This window comes from Enoplosus armatus, chromosome 7, assembly GCF_043641665.1.
Source record: "Enoplosus armatus isolate fEnoArm2 chromosome 7, fEnoArm2.hap1, whole genome shotgun sequence".
In the NCBI taxonomy this organism is placed as follows: domain Eukaryota; kingdom Metazoa; phylum Chordata; class Actinopteri; order Centrarchiformes; family Enoplosidae; genus Enoplosus; species Enoplosus armatus.
This window is the reverse complement of record NC_092186.1, coordinates 2,726,211-2,747,485: the sequence shown is the minus strand read 5'-3', so window position 1 is coordinate 2,747,485 and position 21,275 is coordinate 2,726,211. Positions and strand designations below refer to the sequence as shown.

General features: G+C 44.9%; 2 protein-coding genes across 2 annotated transcripts; one reads left to right on the top strand and one right to left on the bottom strand.

The window, feature by feature from the left end:
• The first annotated feature begins 50 nt into the window (after window positions 1-50).
• Window positions 51-2,399, top strand: psmg4 (proteasome (prosome, macropain) assembly chaperone 4). Its single transcript, XM_070909425.1, has 3 exons — window positions 51-276; window positions 1,392-1,467; window positions 2,065-2,399. The coding sequence occupies exons 1-3, from the start codon at window positions 100-102 to the stop codon at window positions 2,184-2,186; spliced, it is 375 nt and encodes a 124-aa protein (XP_070765526.1). The 5' UTR covers window positions 51-99; the 3' UTR covers window positions 2,187-2,399.
• A 1,377-nt stretch (window positions 2,400-3,776) lies between these two features.
• On the bottom strand, window positions 3,777-19,522 carry LOC139288069 (solute carrier family 22 member 23). The gene is made up of 10 exons (XM_070909318.1): window positions 19,094-19,522; window positions 17,246-17,349; window positions 15,759-15,913; window positions 7,703-7,889; window positions 7,326-7,453; window positions 6,431-6,533; window positions 5,981-6,207; window positions 4,697-4,729; window positions 4,439-4,562; window positions 3,777-4,197 (listed from the first exon to the last, which is right to left on the bottom strand). Exons 1-10 carry the CDS (start codon window positions 19,520-19,522, stop codon window positions 3,777-3,779), a joined length of 1,911 nt encoding a protein of 636 aa, XP_070765419.1.
• Window positions 19,523-21,275: the final 1,753 nt, after the last annotated feature.

The window sequence follows — 21,275 nt, the reverse complement described above, 5'->3', positions numbered from 1 at the left end:
TGATCGATTGCTTTGGGCTGCCGCTTTACTTAAACCAGGAAGTAGCTGTTTCTGTTTACAGCTAGCACGAGTTCAAGTGGTTGCCAGCTAGCTAACAAGATGAACGAAACACATAACGGAGCGGTGTTTGATGCCATTACGGTGCACAATTTTTCGGACAAGATTTTGGAGCAGGTCGTACACTTCCACGTGATGAAGCTCAGCGGCGGGTTTCTGCTGTGGGTCGGTTCGACTCCGGTCCTGTCCAACCTGGCGGTCTCAATGAGCAGCAAATATGTAAGTAGACACACGGCAACTCACATGAGTGTTTCCCTTTGATGCAAATGTAATATCATGTAGGGATAATAATAAAAAAAAACGTTGTATAGTAACTTACACACACAGGATTTAGCTCAAAGTGCTTGACATAAAATTGCATTAAAAAAGAAAGCAGTACGGCCTATACATATTAAACAGGGTAGAAAGTAAAACATGTCAGTTTCTTTTTGTTTTATCTACTTGGGTTTATGGGAGTTTGAGGACACTCGGTGTCCTGGTGTGTTTGTGTTTATCCACTGGTGCTGGTTATTGTACACTCCTCGGAAATAAAACTACTACTCAGTCTTCAGATGTATGTTGAAGGAATTTGCCAACAAGTTATTTGTTGGATATTTATGGGCTGCTGTGTTCCACAGTAATAATTAAAGTACACATTATCCCATTTGACCCCCATTTGGCGAGGAATTACAGTTTTATTCAACACAACAGTTTTCAAATTAATTGTATGGATTATTTTGTGTATGAGACACTTTTTCTATGAAGACTTGTTGCTGCTTTTTGGTTTTTGTATTTTATTTTTCAACACTTTTCAGCTCTGGTGCTCATGTGTTCACATCCCGAAGCTATACGCATTGATTATGGGTGGGCGATGTTATGATATAGAACTTGAGATTATATAAATTTGTCACCTGTTGGAAATCTTTTCAGTACTTCTTTAATTATCCCTTTACTAAATAGTATACCTAGTTCTGTGATCTGGATGGGTTGACCCTTTAAGATGAAGGCCATGATCAAATCTTGAGGTCCCTATGATTCAGTGTTACTCCACCACGGGGCCATCGGTTGGTTAATGGGTCCTTGGTAGTCTAAATATAATAAATCTGCTGCCCAAAGTACAGTCCAGTTTTTCGTTGACATCCTCTGACTGTACCACAAACCATAGAGACATCTGAGCTGTCCTCCATCTGGAGCCACTGGTAGAAAAGATGATCAGAAATGTGTTTGGGATCTGTTGCCTTTATTTTGAAAACCTTTGGGAACACCGGGGTTGACACACAGATATTAAGAAAATAAAACATTATTTTGGATGTCAGAGCTAACTGTTGTTTTCTTATTGTTGTTTTGTTCTGCAGGATTCAATGCCTGTATCTACATTAGTCATGGGGGACCCATCCAATACTGCACCGAATTCCTTGGCACAGAGATTAGGTAATTCTATATGACTGTGCATGGATTTATGTGTCTATTGCTGCTAATGTAGACAGTTATAATAAGTTATTAAAAAGCTATTTTCTAGTTTTTAGCCCATTTGCCAGAAATCATGTATTCTCCGAATCCTGCTATTGTGTTTTGCCAATCTTTCATTTCAGTACATAATATGCAGTCTTGAAACATACTTAGTCATCTGTCACAGTATTCATCATATCTGCTTTTAGACAAGTCTGTACTAAGTAGCCATAAAACGATAACACAAGCCTGACAAATATAAAGGTAGTAATGATGTGATACATTTCAGATGTCAAGCGACTTTCAGGTCTTCACAAGTTGATATTCATACCACCCCAAAATTAATTAAAACCAGTAATGTGTGACAAACACACAAAATCCTGTGTTACGCTGTGGAAAAGGGTTGGTATTGAAAAATAACCATTGTAATAAGTAGGTTAAAACATGCAAAACACTGACAAGGTGCATTAACCTAAAAATAACAAGTGACAGAGAGCAGAGTAATTACTATAGCAAAGCAGTTTTGTGTGTTATCTAAACTAAACGTGAAATAATTGTCTGTCTCTGACTGTTTTGCAGCGAAGAAGACCAAAAAGCAAGTGTTTGTGAGTTACAGTCTTCCAATGACAGACTCCAACCTCAGTCTTTTGGTGGAGAACAGGATCAAAAAGGAGCTGGAGCTTCACCCTGAACACTTTTGAACACTTTTGATTGTTTATTGAGATGTTTTTTATGTGTAGAAATGAGGACATGTAGGTGTTTCTCCTGTTCTTTGGATTTAACAGCACAATAACCACAAACAGTCACATCAAGTGTTCTTTTATTGACATAATAAATTAAGTGGTTTATTATCAAAACATGTAGGCCTATGGCTTTTTGTACAAATGCATCATATTAAAAAAATAACACTTAGAAAACGGCATTAGTGGTTGAGTCATTTTTTGTGGAGTGTTGCACTGAAAACATACAAACTAGCAAACCATACAGGGTGTTCAAAATACGTGCTGTGTACTAAATATGACTTAACAAATGGAGGATGTTTAGATCTGTGGATTCAGGTACATTTGGACAAAAATGGTTCATGGGATGGTTTATCTATTCAGTGTGCTTATATTCTATAAAAGTAAGGTTGACGGTCCATACATTATGAATGAATGGCACATGTATACATACCTTACATTTTTATGCAGTCCTAAGGGATACTTACATAGTAAAGTGTATAAATGTACACTAATCACAACTAGGCCAGGTCTATGCAGGCTACGCTGCTCTATTCTAATCTTCACAAACGTTTATTTCAAAAAACTGTAAAATGTTGTGCTTTCTGGCTAGAGTTACACATCCTAGGAGCAGGATTACAACAATACCACAGTACAGAGAACAAGGAGTGAGAGCTGGAGTGGAAATATTTGCTAATTAAGGAGGTATTTCAAGCAACAAATTGCCCTTGGAAATGCTGAGATGCGTCATAAGACATACAGTAGTGCACTGACAGGTCACTCTGACGTCTGTTCAACTCTCAGATTTGTTTAGCATTACCCACAGTCTCTATAGGCTACACACACAGTCTGCCAAGGTCTCCGGCTGTTCGTCACGTCAGACAACCATCATACACCCGCACCAACCAGTAGTAATGCTTTCTTCAAAAATCAGTGTCTACACTGACCTCATCTCTGAGGATAAAGTGCCACATTGGACTTCTAGTAGAGGGACCACAAATGAGAAGAAAAAACATGTAAAACTATTTGTGCCCTTTCATGCAATAGAGTGGTAGTGGTTTAGCCAATCCCTGGATCTCCAATGTGTTGGCTGAAAATCACAAACACTTGATTGTGTCTCTGACATTTAGTGCAAAATAACTTATAAGGAATTATAAGATGCAGTGAAATCCTCTCTCAACGAGTAAAATACAAACTCACAGAGCACACATTATTGAAAGCTAGTCTGCTCCACTTTCCGCTTCACTTGCCTGCGTCTGCTTCTTGTACCTGTATATCGTTCTCGAGCGAGCGGACGGCAGTGCAAGAAAATCACCAACACCACTGAAGACTTTCATATTATTTAACACATAATGACTTCAGATATACTTAGTCCAGTACAATATTTTTTGGCAACTCCTGAAAGAATCATAGTCACTACAAACTACACAAATGTACTATCGTCACCATCTCAGACCTCACTATTACACGAGTTCGTCTGGTTCATCCGAATGATTCTTTTTTCCCTTAAAAGTTTTTTCAATGACGATTCAGTCAGGTTAATAGCACAGTAGCAGACTATTGCTATGATGCTCACACCCCATTGGCTATGGCACGATTTCCAATCACCTCCCCACCAGTCGCCAGGGCGTATGTGGCGGGTACCGCTGCCAGAGCGGTGGCTACTGCCACTGTAGCGCCCCCAGTGGCTGAGAGGTGTAACGGCGTGTCGTGGACGCGGGAGTAGTCCCCGTCACTCTTGGCGAGAAGGAGGTGCTGCTCTCCTGGGTGGAGCAGGGTCTGACGGGTGAAGGTCTCTCCGTCAGCCAGGCTCTCCGGCAGGGGCTGGCCCCGCGGCTCAGGCAGCAGCAGCAGGCAGATGATGCACAGCAGAGTGCAGCAGGCGAAGATCACGTGATGCAGGAAGTAGCCCTTCTGGTTGTGGAGCTCCATGATGGGTGCGGTGAGCATGCCGAAGCCGGCGCTGGCCAGGACCAGGCCCAGGCCTCCACCCCTGCACAGAGAGAGAGAGAGAAGGTGTAGTTGGTACATTACCAAGGAAGTCTGACATGACTAACAACAGGAGCTCTAAAGGTATCAGTATGCTTCAAATGAAGCGCCTGTCAAACGGGGTCTGAACGTCACTCCCCCTTCCTTGTGCCACACGATGACAGACTTTTCAGCCCCCGCCTTCCAGTGCAGCCACACAGTGTATGTAAGTGTTGTATTATGTGTTTATCACCATCCAGGCTCACCTGATGACAGTGGGAGTGATTTCAGCACAAAAGAAAATGCTGAGTGTGCTGACTGCATGAGAGGAGAACATGCCGATGATGGAGAAGGCCACCGAGAATTTCCTGTTCAGAGTGTCTCGCAGAACTGCCCAGAGGACGACGAGAAGACGTAAGTATAACAGAAACACCCAACAAGAGACGCAAACAACAGCGAATTTAACATAAAGCCAGGGACTACAGTATATCATAAGAACATAAATCACCAAACTGTGGCTGTACCTGTGTCATGGCGAAGGCTATACTTCCCAATCACTGGATTCCATTAGTGGGCGATGGAGGATGGAGGAGAGGAGAACATGACATTAGTCAGTAGCATGAAGGGCAGCAAAGTGCTGACTCAAAACAAGCCGTATAACAAAGGCTGCAGGAGACCTCTGAACAGTGTACCGCCGAGGCCTGAAATAATGACTACAGTATGTAGGTCGAAAGAGGGCGAATGAGGGGAGGCTCCTATTAGACTGAGAGCTGACCTGGACTCTCTGTTTGCTGTTCAATTTCAACTTTCTGTTTAGTGTCCAAGATGTTTTTTTCTTAACTTCCTGAGCTGATGTTTCTTTTGCTAAACATTTCCCCGAACAGCAGTTGTCACATTATAGCTTAACAGCTGTAACTATGCACAGCATGTGTGTCAAAGCTGCAGAGTATTCTCTACATGGGACACTAGTAAGAATGATATTTAAGAAAAATCCACCATCCAAATAGTTTGGAGGGTTTTTTTCTCGACCTAAAAAACAAAAAACCACAAGAGCAAAAGTGTTTTTCAGCCCTGAGGTGAGATGCTAATGTTTGCATGCCTGGCTAACTAGCTTGTAACCTGCGTTACTTCCAAAGCTAAGGGACTGCATAATATTAGGTAAGTGTGTTATTTTGTATTTATATTAGAAAAAGCCTCGGGACTAACAAATCCACTAGGAACTGGTCCTGGATGATGCTAACGTTATATTTGCGTTTTGGGAGACTTTAGCAGGTCTGTCCTGCTACTGGCTTGAAATAAAGTTGCTTAACTCATTGGTTACTCCTCATACACGTTTTGTGTTTCTTCTAGAGTAATCATCACTTCAAGTTCACAAGAAATAAGTCTTTTCCTTGTAATACCACAGATTAACACAAGGGCTAACTAGCTTAAACAACAACATCGCTCCTCTATTTCCAAGACTTCGACCTGGATCCCTGCTGACTTTTTACGTGGAACTTTTAGCCTTTAGCATTACAGCACAAAGTTAGCATGATATCATCAATGTAAACAACAAGTCGATAGTTAAGATGCTTATGCAGGAACTCACATAATTAATGTTATTTAGCTAGCTAGCTACAGCCGATAAAATACAGTTGTCTTTTCAGGCATCAAAATCAATGATCGCCAGCTGAAAATGAGAAGCTGCTTTTATCTGCTTCTGTCTTAAATCAAAGAAAATCACAGTTTTATCTCTAGTTTGACAGGTGTAGTAATAATTAACAAGAGGCTGCAGGACTTAACGAACAGTCCTTCTGTGTATTACTCACAGTTGAGTAAGCCCAGCTGTAGTAGCGACGCCAGGGCTGTTATGATCATGAAGGTGAGCAGCCCTCCACGCCGACCCATCAACCCCACCGCGGGGCAAACCGCCAGGCAGGTTGCCACAGCGATGCCAGCCATGGTGTAATAGTCGGCGTGGCACAAAGCGGTGGGCTGGGCCTCCGGGTCCATCATACTGCGGGCGAAGCAGTGGTGGATCCCATAACCTGTCAGCCTGCACAAACAACACACAAAGGAAGAATGAGAACGTGGACAGGGAGGTGGTACCTGAGACATGCGTCTGCCACGGGGCGAGTGAGCTTTACACTCACGTACATGTCTTCATTTCTCTCTGGGAGGCGAGCTCATGTGTAATTCATGCTCTCCCAACACAACGGACGTTGCCTTTGATTTGAAAAGGAACTGAACAAGCCCAGCCACAAACGCGACACACTTACGAGTTGACACACAGCACCACAATGTTTTTCCACAGGTTCCTGGTGCTCATCATCTTGACAATGCAGGTCCTCTGGGGTTTCTTGTGCAGCTCCTGCTCCAGCTCTGGTAGGAAACATGAAACGCACACCTTGAGACCTTTCCTTTCAGAAGGTAATGAGAGACCGGCCGCTAAGGGACCTTCAGCACAGACAAGCTAATGTGCTGTGGGGCCTTTAGATGGATATAACACATCCCTTTGCACACTCTCGTCACCTATCTGTCTGCTTGGCCACTGGGGGAGGCGGAAACAATGGATCAATCACCAAGACAGGGGAGGAAGAGGTGTCAGTGGCAGAGAGAGGAGATCTAGGTGAAGGAAATCACCAACAGGTCACTTCTTTAAGGACTGCACGGTTGCAGGACAATTTATTATCAAATTTATGTTTTTTATTGAATATTTTTGGCTTTTATTCTGTTGATCAGAGAAAACAAGAAATTCTCTAGGAAGTGGTGATGGGCAGCTTTCACTACTTTCAGACATTTTATGATGAAATTATGAATCACAAAAGCAACTGACAGATTAAACTCTCCTGAAAATCACCTTTAGTGGCAGCCTTAGACAGAAGTCTGACTTTATTGATCTCCAAAGATCTGAAGGAGCATGTATGTGTTTATCTGGTTGCAATGACATTTCATCATGTAAACAGTTGGGGAGCGCTGCTTGAAAACTACAACATGTCTGCACACATGAAAAGGAAATCTTTGACTCTGTGTCTTTGTGTTCGTTGCATGTCCATTTCATCACACACCATGAAGCAGCTGCAACATAACATAGATGATGAAAACGATTATCATGAAGTGAATATTCATAGTGAAATGGATTTTAGATCATGTCCCTCCTGAAATCTTCCTCACCTGTAAGAACTCCACTCGGCTCGGTTGTCATGTCAACCTGGTTCTTTCTGGCGATGCGCAGCATCATGGCTTTGGACCGCCTGTAGTGCTGGGTGGCCAGCAACCAGCGCAACGACTCGGGAAAAATCCTGCAGAGTGAGAAACAGGGAGGAATGGGAAAGACACGGAGAGAGCAGACAAAGAAGGATGAGAACAGAATGTGTTGAGAAAGCGGGAAGAAGACAAACGACAGGAGAAAGAGAGCATTGTTTGTTAGGAGAAGCAGAGTGTGCTCAGCACTGTGTACTGTACGAGCCATCGCCTGGCTCAGCGCTAGAAGAATCTGCCCCCCCCCCCCCCACCCCCGGCTGTGGAATTCCTCTGAGGGTGGGACTCACCAGACGTAGGGCAGCATCAGAACGAAAGGGCTGATTATGACGATCTGCAGGACCTGCCAGTCATCCCGATCCGGCCAATTGCGGCACAGAGCGGCCACCCCTGGCATCAGTAGCTGCCCGCCCACCATCAAAAAACTGGCCACCATGGTCATGGAGAAACGCCAGGCTGGCAAACAAAGCTCGATCCCTAAAATACAGAGACAGAGAGAGAGGAGACAAAGAGGAAGATTTAGTTTCGCATAAAATATAGCTTCTTGTATTGTTGGTGCACCAGCGGAGACATGTAAATTATGTATAAGATGTATGTGTGGATGTGATTACCATCAGAAACTAAGCAGCAGCCTTAATGGCCTGGAAGAGTGTGATGTGTGTGTTTGTTTAATGGTGGGGCCAGTATTGAATATCCTCTCTGAATTATTGAGGACTTTTATTACTGATCCTTCCCCGGAGAACTCACTAGTTTAACACCAGACCTCTTTTTGAACTTAGGATGGACGACACGTCAAGGCTTTTGAGAGGGTTCAGCTGCTCTGTGACCGTTTCGCTGTAACCGTCCCTTAATTTCCCTCCGACTGGGCTCCCATCCCCTCCTGCCTGTAACATGGTACAGTCCAGATGGCCTGGCCCATATGGCAAGGTCTTTTTGAAGGTGACCATTGTGGGTGGGTGAGGAGGGAGGGATGGGGGGGGGGGTTCTCTAACCTAGCCTCATGAGCCATCACTTTTTATTGTGGAGAAGAAGAGAGGGAGGAGGGAGAGGAGAAATTAGAAAGAGAGGAGCAGAATACAAATTACTTTTCCCCCCAAAGGACACGAAAAAGTCCCTCCATTCACCAGTGGAATCACTGCAGGAATGATAATAAAGACCAGCAAGAGGGAGGCAGAGAGAGAGAAAACACACGGAGAAAGGAAAACAAAGAAAGAGACAGAAAGATGACAAAGATTTTCAGATAAGAGAAAGAAAATGATTCTGTTAGAACACAAAGCAGGAAGGCTGAGAAAGAAATAATAAAGGTATTACTGGAAATCTCTTCAGCTCCAGGCGGACAGGTTTAGAGGTAATTTGTCCAAAAAGCTTCCCTGCAGGAACCAAATCAGATGAAGGAAATTACAGTGACCCATAATCCTTAACCTGTCTGCCACTCTCTCTTCACCCCGTCTGTCTGCATCAAGGGAGACTGACAGCGCCATTAGTTTAAAAAGTGTTTAGACCTTTTGCTTGAGTAAAAGTAGTGCAGCCAGGTTACCTAACCCACTTCATTGGGATAAAACTGAACGCGAATGCACCTGAAATGTCGGTAAAAATCCCTCATTGCTCCGGAAAGCTGTGCAACACCGTGAACTCCAGGGAGATGGTAATGTTGCTTTGTGTCTGCTTGACTGGCCGACTTTATAAGGTGAATATGTCATTTTCAACTTGTTCCGCTGCCCGTTTACATGTACAGTGTTTCCATTACTGCTGTCTGTTCTGATAAACAACAAAACACTGTGTCTCTGTCCACCGTCCGTCCACAGCAGCCAGTAGACGTGGCTCAGACTGAGACACACACAGACCTGAGAAATCAACTGTACCTTGGCAAAGATAATGCATCCCTAAACCTCGCAAAACAAAAACCACTCCCCAACTCTGTGGGGAGGTTTCTGATCCCACTGACTCTCCTGGGATGTCAACACACACACACACACACACACACACACACACACTCTGGCAAGGACCTTTTGTTCCAGCTGAGTGGGAGAATGGTTCTCCTTGTGCTGATTATCTCACTGCCCCCCCTGTGGGCTGATCCTCCCTCACCCCCCCTCCCTCCTGCCCACTCTTCCCTCATGCTCATCGGGGCTGAAGTGGCTCCCTCACCCTTTGTAAAGCCACCATCCCCCACCTCTACCCGCCCTCCTTACCCCCTTCCTCTCCCTCCTCCTCCTCCTCCTCCTCCTCCTCCTTTCACCAAGCAGCTTCTCCACTGTCTTTACATCTGAAAGCGAACAGTTGCAGCGGGAGATGAAAACAAAAACTATAATGGAAGAAAGGGAGTCTAAAAACAAAGAGAGGGCAACAAAAAGCAGCTGATCTAATGGCCAAACTAATCTCTGATGACAAATGGCTGACAGCACCACCACACACACACTTTCTGTTGTCTGCTGCTCCCTGGCTAACCTTGCCTGAGGCATGAGAACAGGGCGGAGGGACAACTGGCTGTCTAACAGCGTGAGTGAGAACCACAGTCTGTGTTTGTGAGTGTATGACGCGTGGATGTACAGTATAGGTGGGGTGCAGGGGGAGATATGCACTTTAGATTTGCAGAGAAGGAGAAATGTAGTGTTGAAATGATTTGTCAATACATCGATCGGTCGAACCACAGAAAATGAATCGCTGATTTGTTAAATTCAAGCAAGAAAATGCTGAAACAGCTTCTCCAAGGGGAGGATGTGCAGCTCTTCTTTACCCAGTGAGACAGTAAAGCGTCTTTCTTTCGGGTTTGGACTGTTGGTTGGACAAAACAAGCAATTGGAAGACGTCACATTGGGCTTCAGGAAATCGTATTTGTGAAACATTTTATAGACCGTATGATTTATCGAATAATTGTTTGGTCTGTAAAAGATTGCTGCTGGTTGCACCAGAGAAGTCAGAGGATCTCCAAACGTACGCATTACAATTCATCCCGGATGACGCCATAGAGAGGCCGGGATGCGAAACAGAAGGCTTGACAAGGGCACAGCATGACAGGACAGTTATTCTCCCCAGCTGAGTCAGCAGTAGTCATCCCCCCCAGCTCATAACAACACACACACACACACACACACACACACACACACACACACACACACACACACACACAGACTTAGATGTACTGCATGTGTCTGTCATCACATACAAGTCACTACGGAGCAGAGACGCAGAGGAAGACATTAACCTTGTCTCTTTGGTGTAAAAGCGACTGCAGCCTAATTCCTCTGGTTCCATGCAAACCTCATTCACCGAAACTCTTTTCAGTACCAAATGCTGACTCCCTGTAGTCCTTGAAAAGTGGCGCTGAAAGATTTTCTAGCTTGCTACAGCAGCTTCTAGTCAGCTGGGATCCACAGAATGTACACTGAATTCAAATGTTGACACAGTTTTATGGGAAAAACATACCAAAACATCTGCAGAAACTTTGTAAATGAATCCTGCAGCACAATCTACTCCTCTGCCATTGTTTGTTCAAACCCAGAACTGATCTCGAAAGACTTCAGTTTATTGGCAGTCAAGTCTTAATTACAGTTGCGTTCAGACAGAGTTTGTCTCTCCCTTATTAACTTGAATGAGGCCAGAGGGGTCTAATACTTATACATTTCATTGTCTCCCTGCTACCTGAAACAACAAGACAACACCCACTGTCAAATCTCTCAGCCGTTAAGTCCAAGTCAAGTCTCAGGTCCCTGTGTCCGTAACTTAAGTCTGACAAAGTCCGAGTCTCAGATCTGTAGCTCCATTCATGGTTTCTCCACAACAGAGCTGAACACACCATCGCCTCCTCAGAGCTCTGAAGCTCACAGGAAATAGCATCATTAGATCATTAGCATTTTTTTTTCATCAGTGATTGCTGGGAACATATTGAGCTCATGGATCAATGTCAGAGACATGGATTAAGTGGTGGTTTAAGAGGTTTTGATGGACGTTTGATGCTTCTTTTGCCGTGACTTTGAGTTGCCATTGAAACTGTTGTAAATCCAAGCTGACTACATCTGGCGTCCGCTGTGAAGGAGCGACAGAGTATTTAATACTCCAAAGGCAGATTTTCAGTGGCGTATTCCTCAATGATTTGTCTTTAAATACTTTCTTGCCCAAACAACATTTGTATTAACATGATAATATCTTCCAGATGAGTTTGGATAATGACAGCCATGATAGCAAAGTGGGATTACAAACAGAATGTTGTTTCCAAATGTAGAGACGGAAGCTCTTTCCTTACAGCTCCCAGAGGACGGCCCCGAGGTAGGTGCTAAATTATAAACTAATAAACCCGTGCAGAATTGGTGCAACAACCAAATACGCACAAAACACACACACATCAACACATTTATATTAGCAAAGCAAACTAAAGCGTCTGCTGGCTGCTCCAGTGGAGTTCATTATGCGCTGCGTGCTGCAGAGAGATAACCGAACGATGAGAGATTTCAAATAAGCCTCGAGAAAATTAGAAAGTGAGGGTGAGAGTGCTGCTAGTAATAAAATGGTTGCGAGAGAGAGAGAGAGAGAAGGAGGATGGGGTGAGTGGGGCAGAGGAGAGTCGAGGGAAGCATAGAGTGAAAATGGAAAGGGCCAGAGAGCTGCTGGATTTAGAAATAGAAATTCAGAGCTGCCTTTACAGTGACAGAGGGTGAAAGAAAAGGCAGGCAGGGAGAGTCTTTCTGTGGAGAGATAAGGCTGGATAATACAGATGGAACAATGCAGCCACAGCACATACACATGCATACTTACTGTACAATCATCCATAATAAAGTATATGTGTGCGTATTTCTGTGTTTCTCTATCTGATCTGCTTCCCGCTGCTGCCTGTTTAGCACTCAGCAGTCTGACAGACTCTACAATAATATGCCTCTGCTGTGTTTAAACATTACCTGATATTACAGAACAGTTTTAGGACAGTGATGTGTTTTGATAATGGTGGCTCTGTATTCCTGCATGTTGGAGCTAAAATGAAACAGTGACTCTGATGTTAAAGTGCTGGCTTTCAGCGTTAATTTGAATCTATAATGGGGGCAAACATCTGGCCCTTTTCATACGCAGCCCCCAGATTTTAGCACAGTGCTGCAGCGTAATGAAACAGCAGCATGTTTTAAACTGGCCAAGTCAGTCACGTGACCCATCTGATCAGGTGTTTCACCTGCTGAAGACCAGAAGGAAGGCAGAGAACCCTGAAACAGGCCTGGAAAGTCCCTCATTGCACAAGAGGACTGTGCAAGCACACAACTACGGTAAGTACAGTGGGTCAAAGTTGAACCAGGAGGTCGATTTGTTAATTGCGATGGATGTTTAGCTTCTCTTCCTAATAAGATTGGACACGCTGGTGGCTTGTTAACAACCCGTGTGATCCCCTGAGTGCTTGTGTTTCTTTCCCTGTAGGACTTCTTTCTAGTGATGTCGCCGCTTTCCCAGATTTTACCGCCATACAACCCTGAGCACACCCGTGTCGGCTGTGGTAAGTACTTGGATGGGAGACTGCCTGGGAATGCCAGGTGTGTGTCTTATTATTCATGATAGGACGCATTAAGGACGCATTGAGATCCGATTGCTCAGACCACATTCACTCCATGTGCTGCGTTTATTTGCATATAGAGCAAGGAAGTGAGATCCGATCCCAAGTGGTCACTCGACACATGCATGTGGAGCTGCTTTCTAATGCCAGGTGTAAACAGGGCCAGTGTGTCACTGCCAAACTGCTGATTGGCTGCAGTGTTTCTGTCCTGTGCTGCAGGGGGACTATTGTACCTCACTTGGAAAACAACACAAGGGGAAACAAGGTGCAGCAAGGAGAAGTTTCATATTCAGTCTTTAAGGACGTGTTTATTGGAAGCTTCACATGTCTTCATGATACGCTGTGTGCTGTTATTCTACCTGTTTTCTACTGTTAATGGGACGGCAGTGTCTATTATCTGCTGTCACACTGTGAGTTTACTTCAAAGCAAGTCATTTTGTGGCAGCGAGCCGACTGTTCCTCCTACTGTATTCATCTACACCTCACACAAACTCACACAAAACACCTTTTTGTTGCACTTCAAAGTGTATGCGTACAATCTGTTCTCTCACACCAACAGCAAAGACACACACACACACACACACACACACACACACACACACACACACACACACACACACAGTTACTTATCCCATCATTGTCGACGCTGAGCACACAAACAAGTGAAATATAGAAACATTGCCTCCCATTACAGGTATTTTTGTTTGGCAAACATGAGTAAAGTGTGTGTGAGTGAGAGTGTGTGTGTGTGTGTGTGTGTGTGTGTGTGTGTGTGTGTGTGTGTGTGTGTGTGTGTGTGTGACATGAACTGTAGAGACGGATTCAGAGGGAGAGGAGGAGCCATAAACTGGATTTACAGAAGAGAAGAAACCATCGAGAACTAGATAAATTGGCCAAACTGCAGTTTCTAGCACCAAAAAAGACACAACACACACACACACACACACACACACACGCCCCAAACATACTTACATACAGATTTAAATACATTCATGACAAAAACAAATCTGAATTTTCTAAAAGCTCTGATATACCAGACTTTGTTCTTAATAATACAAATTAAGGCTCAATGTCACGATGATGTTTAAGTATTACTGACTGATGTCACGTATACTATGTATGTAATATCCTAATAAATATTTGGTCAAGTATTTCTCTGACTGACTGGTTCAAACTTATCGTGTTTAATACATAAATACAGGCCTGAAGTTCAGATTTATAGAAAAAAGAATTGCAATTTAAATCTCAGTATGTGTCAGTAATTTTATGGATATACTGTAGTGCTACACTGAAATTTTGAAATTACACTTATTGTCATTATTGTCATATTACTTTTGAGCCAACAAATACAGAAATACTAGTGTTGTTCTTGGCAGTGTGGAAACAGATTTGAAATAAAATACCATTTGCAGAAAATGTAATTAATAAAATATGGCATTTTATTCTTTGTAATGACCCAGTTTCTCTGTGGTAATCAATGACATTAATCCCAATATGCCTTTGTGACCCCAGCCATACTTCTGTCACAGTGTTGTCTTCATCTTATACCCTCTTAAGATATAAGATGGATATAAATGTAACTTGGACTTGAAGGGCCACGAAACATTGTTTACATCACGGATTAAATTCAACTCTCAGGAGGTTCTCGGCAGACGGCTCGGAGGCGTCCATTTTGTTTGTTTGTTTTTAGAAGCAGATCATCAGAGATTTATCAGGAACCCCCCGCTGAGAGGGACAAAACCCGGCCCACCACCCAAGCTCCAAGTCTGCCTTCGCTTCACGCATAATGTATGACTAATCTCCGACTGGCCTGAAAGAGGAGAGGCCCGCCGAGGGTGAGAAAGAGGGGGACGGCAGCAGGGAGAAGGGACAGTGGGAGGAAATATTTGAGGATATTTTAGATGTGCTCTCTCACAAAGCATTTGCGTCTCTGCACCGATTTGCGCCACAATCTTTAAGAATTAAAGCAGGTCGTGTTAAATTGTTAAATTAGCTTGCTAATATTAATCAACATATAATGAAATACACCTCAGCTTCTGCGACTCTGTGCAGTTTCTCATCGAACACGACAGTCTCAAAATGTCACAACTGTAGGCTGCGTTTGACAGCCTATCTTCATGTTTCTTACACTTCTGAGAGTTTTATAGTTCGGTTTTGGTTTATTGACAACACTTTAAGAAATCAGACAGTGCCAGTGCTTTATCATATTTATATTTATATATATTTGTCCCTGATTCATTTCTGTCATTTATTGATATTTCACTATACTTTTATTGCACCAGATACAGCTAAATGCTAATTCCCATCTGTAGTCCCTGGTGTTTTTACAGTCCACCACCCTTCATCAGGATAAAGACATGTATTTAATGTATGACCAAACAAATATCAGAAACTAATAACTAAAAGAAATGGACATTTTAATCATAAAAATGAAATGGTGAAACGTTTTAAGAAGCAGAAGGTGGTAGAGGATATCCTAGACACCCAAAAAGATCACTTCATAAAAGACAACAGCTGATGATGACAATATTCAAGATGAAGACAGTAAATATCATAATGTGAGGATGAAGTTTAGGTTATTGAGATTTCTGGTCAGTTTGCAGGGATTGTTGTTCTCAAACGTTTGACAAGAGAACACAAACATTAGTCTGTTTTTCCTCCCATCTAAAATGTCTTCGTCCCTTCCAGGGATCCAAACTAGTCCGACATCAACGATTAGACTAAATGAAGGACACAGCCAGAATGAGGAAATACAGGAGCTGGAACGCAGAAATAAAAAAGCAGACAGGCATGAGGATGTGAAAGCATGTACTTACTGAGCACGTAGAGGGAGAGAGCGAGGCCCGCCAAGCAGAAACCCTCAAAGAAGCGCAAGGTGCTGAACATGGTGACGTTAACAGAGAAGGCAACACTCAGACCAAACACCAGCATGAAAAGCACCGAGAGAATCAACACTGGGTGTCGACCAAACCTTAGAAACAGAGAGAAGCAGAAGGAGAAAGACGTAGCAAAGTGTTTAAAAACGGTCACAAACTGAGAAATGAAGCTTTGGATGTGCCGTCGGGTGAAAGGGATCATTCCAGTCATTGTTTCCTTCAGACTCTGTGGACTTCCTCGTTTAAGGGGGGTCAGTATAGGTCAATGGGTCGGGTCAGAGCTGAGGCCTCCTTGGCCTGCGCATTTCTTTACATTGTTTCCATGGTTACTGATCCCAGACACAATGCAGGCACTTTTTTTCCCACGATGCAGCTCAGGTGGTTCACAGGCTGCGGACGCGATCGCATTGAATTTAACGGACAATGACGTGAATTAAAGGGTCAGTTCACACAATTACAAATAAAGGTTATTTCTCACTCGGCCGCGCAGAGAGATCCAGATCTGGAGATATCTGTCTGGTGAATGAAATGTTTGCGGTGCTCACAGCTTGAAAAACGTCATTTAAAAGCAACATGTCTGTCTGAAAACAATCTCCTGGTAACTCCTGGACAGTTTTTATTGGAACAACTTTCAAGGAATTGGCCCTGTTGACAGGAGGCTCTGTGGATTGGCCACACTAATCACTAAAAAACTCAAGAACCACTCGTACGAACAGATTTGTTCTTCAGCGGCACGTCTGAGTGATATGAGAGAAATTGTGGCATTCACCACTTTTCTCGTGGGTGTGTACGAAATTCACAAGTGGTCCAGACCCATCGTAGCATTATGTACTGACAGCATCTAACTTCACGTCAAACCGTTCACTCTTTACACTCTTTACTTTCCTCTGCGGCTCTGCTCTGGTGACATGTTGTTGACAGCTGTGCTATTAATATTTGTTTTGTGTCATCTAACTAAACTTCTTATCTTTATGTCTGCCGATTTCTGATGGCAGGACTCGAAGCTCTGCGGCGTGAACGTCTTCTTTTTACTCTCTGGTAACATTGTTGTGAATGAAACCTTCGAGCGATTTACAACAGAAGGGAGAGAGAGAGATTTAGGAGTAGAATACAAAAATGAGGCCCATTGTTTCTGGAAAGACTTGTTGCTGTTGAATTACACACTGGTAGCGTGGCGCTGCTGGTGGCGCAGTCAGTCAGCCAGTCGGTCCAGACTGAAATATGTCAACAAATATCAGATGGATTAGCTTGATATTTGGTACAGATATTCATGGTCCCCTGAGGAGGAAAACTCCTGCAGACTTTGTGGACTTTGACATTCCCTCTAGCGCCACCGGCAGGTCAAAGTATGTCCACATCTACTAGATGATTTGGCACAAAAACAGAAGCTGTACAGAAGCACAACAGACATAAAAGAGGCAGCTTACCAGTCAGCCATGACACCCATCACTAGGTAGCCAAATATGGAGCCCACCAGCAAAGAGAACTTGGCAATGTGCACTTTCCAGGCTGAGTCACACACCAGGTTCCACTGAAACAAGAGACAAAGACGGAGAGAGAAACATTAGTCGAGTTTTCAGAGAAAACCGCCCACAATAAGATAAAAGGGAATTAAACATCGGCAGCTGAGCAGTTTTAATCTGAAAGCTGCACAGAAACAAAAAGACAGGTGGGCTTCTCCCATCAGAAGTCAAACTCTTTCACTGTCTGACTCTTTTTTTGATAATTCATGAAGGTTGATGAGTGTGCAAACATGCTACAAATGCTTTTGAAATATTCAAATCTTGAAGGGAAAAAAAAAAAGAGTGTGTGTGTGTGTGTGTGTGAGAGCGAGAGAGAGCAGCATGTGTGTGAATGTGGGCACGTGTCTATAATAACTGAAATCAATAGCTTTACCACTCTTTCCTCTAAGCCCATGGGTCAGTGAACACACCGCTGCAGCTCTCAGCATCTGAATCTCAGCCAAGGACACATGTGGAAGCACGATGCGTACTCTGTATTTGTGCACGACCCTGAAAGGATCTACAAGAGCCCGGCAGGCCGAGTCAGCTGTGTGTGAAAGTATTGTTGGTGTTTAACAGTGATTTACAGATTTACTCCCCGCTGAGCCTCTGACTGTGCAGAGGAGCAAAGACGTGATTATTGGTTATGACTGATGGGTTTTGGGTCGTTGGTGATGTGGAGAAGTCAGCCAGTGTGGGTTTGTTATGTATGGGCTGTTAGCGCCAACGTTATCTGAGTAAACCGAATCATTCATGCCAGAGCTGGGTGATACCCATACATACAGTTGACCATACAGTTTTAACATTTTACACAATTCTGTTGTATTAATTAGATTCCAAGCAACAGTCAGTTATTAAAGTTTGGTATTTTGCACAAGAGCATTGCAGGATTAACCTGCGAGGGGTCCCAAGGGCCCCGTTCCTTCCACTCTCTCCACAACATGTACAGTTTTTCTTTACTAGCCGCAGATTGACTGAACACATAACGTTGAAACATATAACAACATATAAGCACGAAACTGAAATAATGAAGGTTTTAAAACTGGACATTCGACACAGGGACCCTCTTCAAAACAGGGAGTCAAGATTGTGTTATAAGGCACATGAAGGCCTGAGTGCTTTAGTGTGGCGTGACCCCAAATAAATTCACAGTTTGCAGAAACCAGTTAAAACACAGTAAATGTGGAGCTTTCAGGGTCCCTGCAGTTCTGGGCAAGGATGCACCGATCCTTACTGAGCAGATCAGCACGTCGGCCAGAGTCAGCGGTCCACATTAATACAGTTCCTCCGTGCAACCCTAGTTCTCTGGCTCTGGGACAGTTGCCCACTTTGCCCAGTTGGTAGTCCGGCCAGTGTTTTGTGTGATGTAATGTATGACAGTGGGACACAGCTCACTGAACTGATCACCAGTTTGATTATTTTATATGTGATCTGGTATTAATTTACCATACTGTGATCTTTAAATGTCAAACCGCTACAGCTTCTCTGACCTCATCACACACACACACACACACACACACACACACACTCTGTAGGCTTCATCCTGCAGCATAGCTTTAGTCATCCGCTTCTTTGAGATCAACACACACACACACACACACACACACATTGAGGTCAGTGGGTAACTTGTCAATCAGCTGTGTTTGTGTATCAGGCTCTGCTCTGAGGCTGGCAGTGGGGATGAAGGATGAGGATGAGGATGAGGATGATGATGATGCTTTCTTCTCTGTCAGAGAGATAACACTGTGGGTCTATCTGGTGCTCACTCGTTACCTTGGTAACCACATTCTGACTGAGTCCCGTCTGCAGCTCCAGCCTCCACTCCTTGCAGGCGCACAGCATACCGCTGCCGTCGCCGTATCCCTCCCCGGTGCCGTTGCCTTTGAGTTGCAGCGCGGGCACGCCACCGGTGACGGTGTACGGCGGGGTTGCCGCGGTCCAGTTACTCTGGTTCGCGAGGGGTTGCACGCACGTGCCATTGGGCTGCGCCAGGAGGAAATAATCCGAAAACTGGCTAAAGCCGATGAACAACGCCGGTATCCAGGTCAGGACCACGAGCTGCTTCTGATGTTTCCCAAAGCCCCCCAGAGACGGCAGAACCGAGCCGTCGATGTGCGGCAGCAGCCGGGGCACTGGGTGCTCCAGCGGTGTGAAGCCGTTCTCGGGCGGGTGGTCCTGCGCCTCCGGCCGGCCGGCTGCCATCACGGCCCGGCCAAAAAGAGAACAACTGGGCGCAACAGCGGGTGAAGCAAAGCCCCCGCTCTGTTGCCGTCCGCGCACTCTGCGTTAAGCCCTTTGACACAAAGAAAGCCCACAGCGCAGATAAATCCTGTGTGTAGCCAACAAAAGCCCGATCCAAAAATAGGGGGTCTCCAGTCCGTGCAGCCGTGCAGAGGCACTGAATCACCGAGCAGTCGTCCTCATGGCGAGGGGGCTTGAAGCGACCAGGGGATGTCCGAGTAGAGAGGCTGTGTCAGGAGGAGAGGTCTGTGGAGAGGCTCCCGGAGAGGGGTGGACTCGGACAGGCAGGCATGCTCACCAGCATGGGCTTTGTATTCCATGAGTACAGCTCCTACAGCGGGATCCATCCATGTGGAGCTGAAGAGGTCCAGGCCTGCTGGTAGTGGAATATGGAGCTACATCCACACTGGGATCCACTAAACATCTGCTGGTCCCTCATCCATGAGCGCCACAGGTCTCATACCTGTCCAAACCGTGACCCCCTGGAGGTGCGCATCACTTAGTTTCTCATTTCCAGAATATCTGAGCTCCCAGTCACCACTGGTCCACTTTGAGGGTGTTGAGTTCAGAGACGTGGTGGAATATGCTGCTCGGTTTGTCGCCGTCTAGTCAATGGGACACAGTGCCAAAGCGGGGCTCGGAGCGAAGAGGGGGGCGGCAAACCCCGCCCTCCCTTGGTCGCGCTATGCGCTGCGATTGGAGAGCCTTCAGAGGGCGACTGCACCACTGACGGGCATCTGCAGGCAACAATGATCCCCTTTGTGCAGCCTCTGCTCTCTCCACTGAACACCCAGCTTGTTAGGATTATTCAGCCGTTCACGTTTCCATCGAGAGAATATGATTCATGACGAAATGATCAGGTGGAGATGTTGCTCCAGGTTTTTAAGCCGCTTGGTGTTGACGCGTCTGCTGAACGTCCCGCGGAGGCTGATTTGCGTCATGTGATTTTTTTTTTCATAACCGTCATATAAATAGGCAGCAGCCGCTTAGTTTCTGGTGTGAGGAGACAATGGGAGAGTGTCAGAGTGTGGGGGGGGGGGGGGTTCTGGATGCTGTGCTGCCTGTTAGCCGCGAGGGGGCGTCAAACGACCACAGTACGCGTCCTTGCATCAGTTTGTCTCTATGAATTGATTATCAGCATATTAACGAGACAGAAAATAAACTGTAGCTCACACATCTGGATGGAAGAGAGATTCTAACGTCTTTAAACGGGTACAGATGTTGTGGCTGCAGCTGCTCCCAAATGACTGAGAGTGAGTGACCTTGAGATGCAAGTGAGTGACAGATTCTCCCTCAGAGGGGGCGGCAGCCAAGATAACGTGAGAAGACGTGTGTGTGTGTGTGTGTGTGTGTGTGTGTGTGTGAATAGAAAACCCCTGATGCCTCTGAATGACATGGAGCTGATATTCAGGGTGCAGCTGACAGAGTAACAGTGAGGTGACAACTTGTGCTCAGCTCTCACTCATCTCTCACCTCCTTCCTCACCCCACCCCACTGCTCCTCCTCCTCCTCCTCCTCAGGGACATATTAAGGTTTAAGATTGAGGAGGAGGAGGAGGAGGAGGAGGAGGCTGAGAATAAGCTGAGGAGGTTGTGTGTGTGTGTCATCTGTTACAGTCTGCCAACCGCACCCATAATAATAGCACATACCAGAGCTGCCACACACACACACACACACACACACACACACACACACACACACACCGATTCAAAAC

Excerpts from the sequence above, each read along its gene's own strand:
- psmg4 (XM_070909425.1), top strand. The coding sequence starts at position 100 with ATGAACGAAACACATAACGGAGCGGTGTTTGATGCCATTACGGTGCAC. Across the intron at positions 277-1,391 it reads TCTCAATGAGCAGCAAATAT|GATTCAATGCCTGTATCTAC; the intron begins GTAAGTAGACAC and ends TTTGTTCTGCAG. Across the intron at positions 1,468-2,064 it reads TTCCTTGGCACAGAGATTAG|CGAAGAAGACCAAAAAGCAA; the intron begins GTAATTCTATAT and ends ACTGTTTTGCAG.
- LOC139288069 (XM_070909318.1), bottom strand. The coding sequence starts at position 19,522 with ATGGCAGCCGGCCGGCCGGAGGCGCAGGACCACCCGCCCGAGAACGGC. Across the intron at positions 15,914-17,245 it reads ATGGGTGTCATGGCTGACTG|GTTTGGTCGACACCCAGTGT; the intron begins GTAAGCTGCCTC and ends TCTGTTTCTAAG. Across the intron at positions 7,890-15,758 it reads TCTCTCCCTCTACGTGCTCA|GGATCGAGCTTTGTTTGCCA; the intron begins GTAAGTACATGC and ends TCTGTATTTTAG.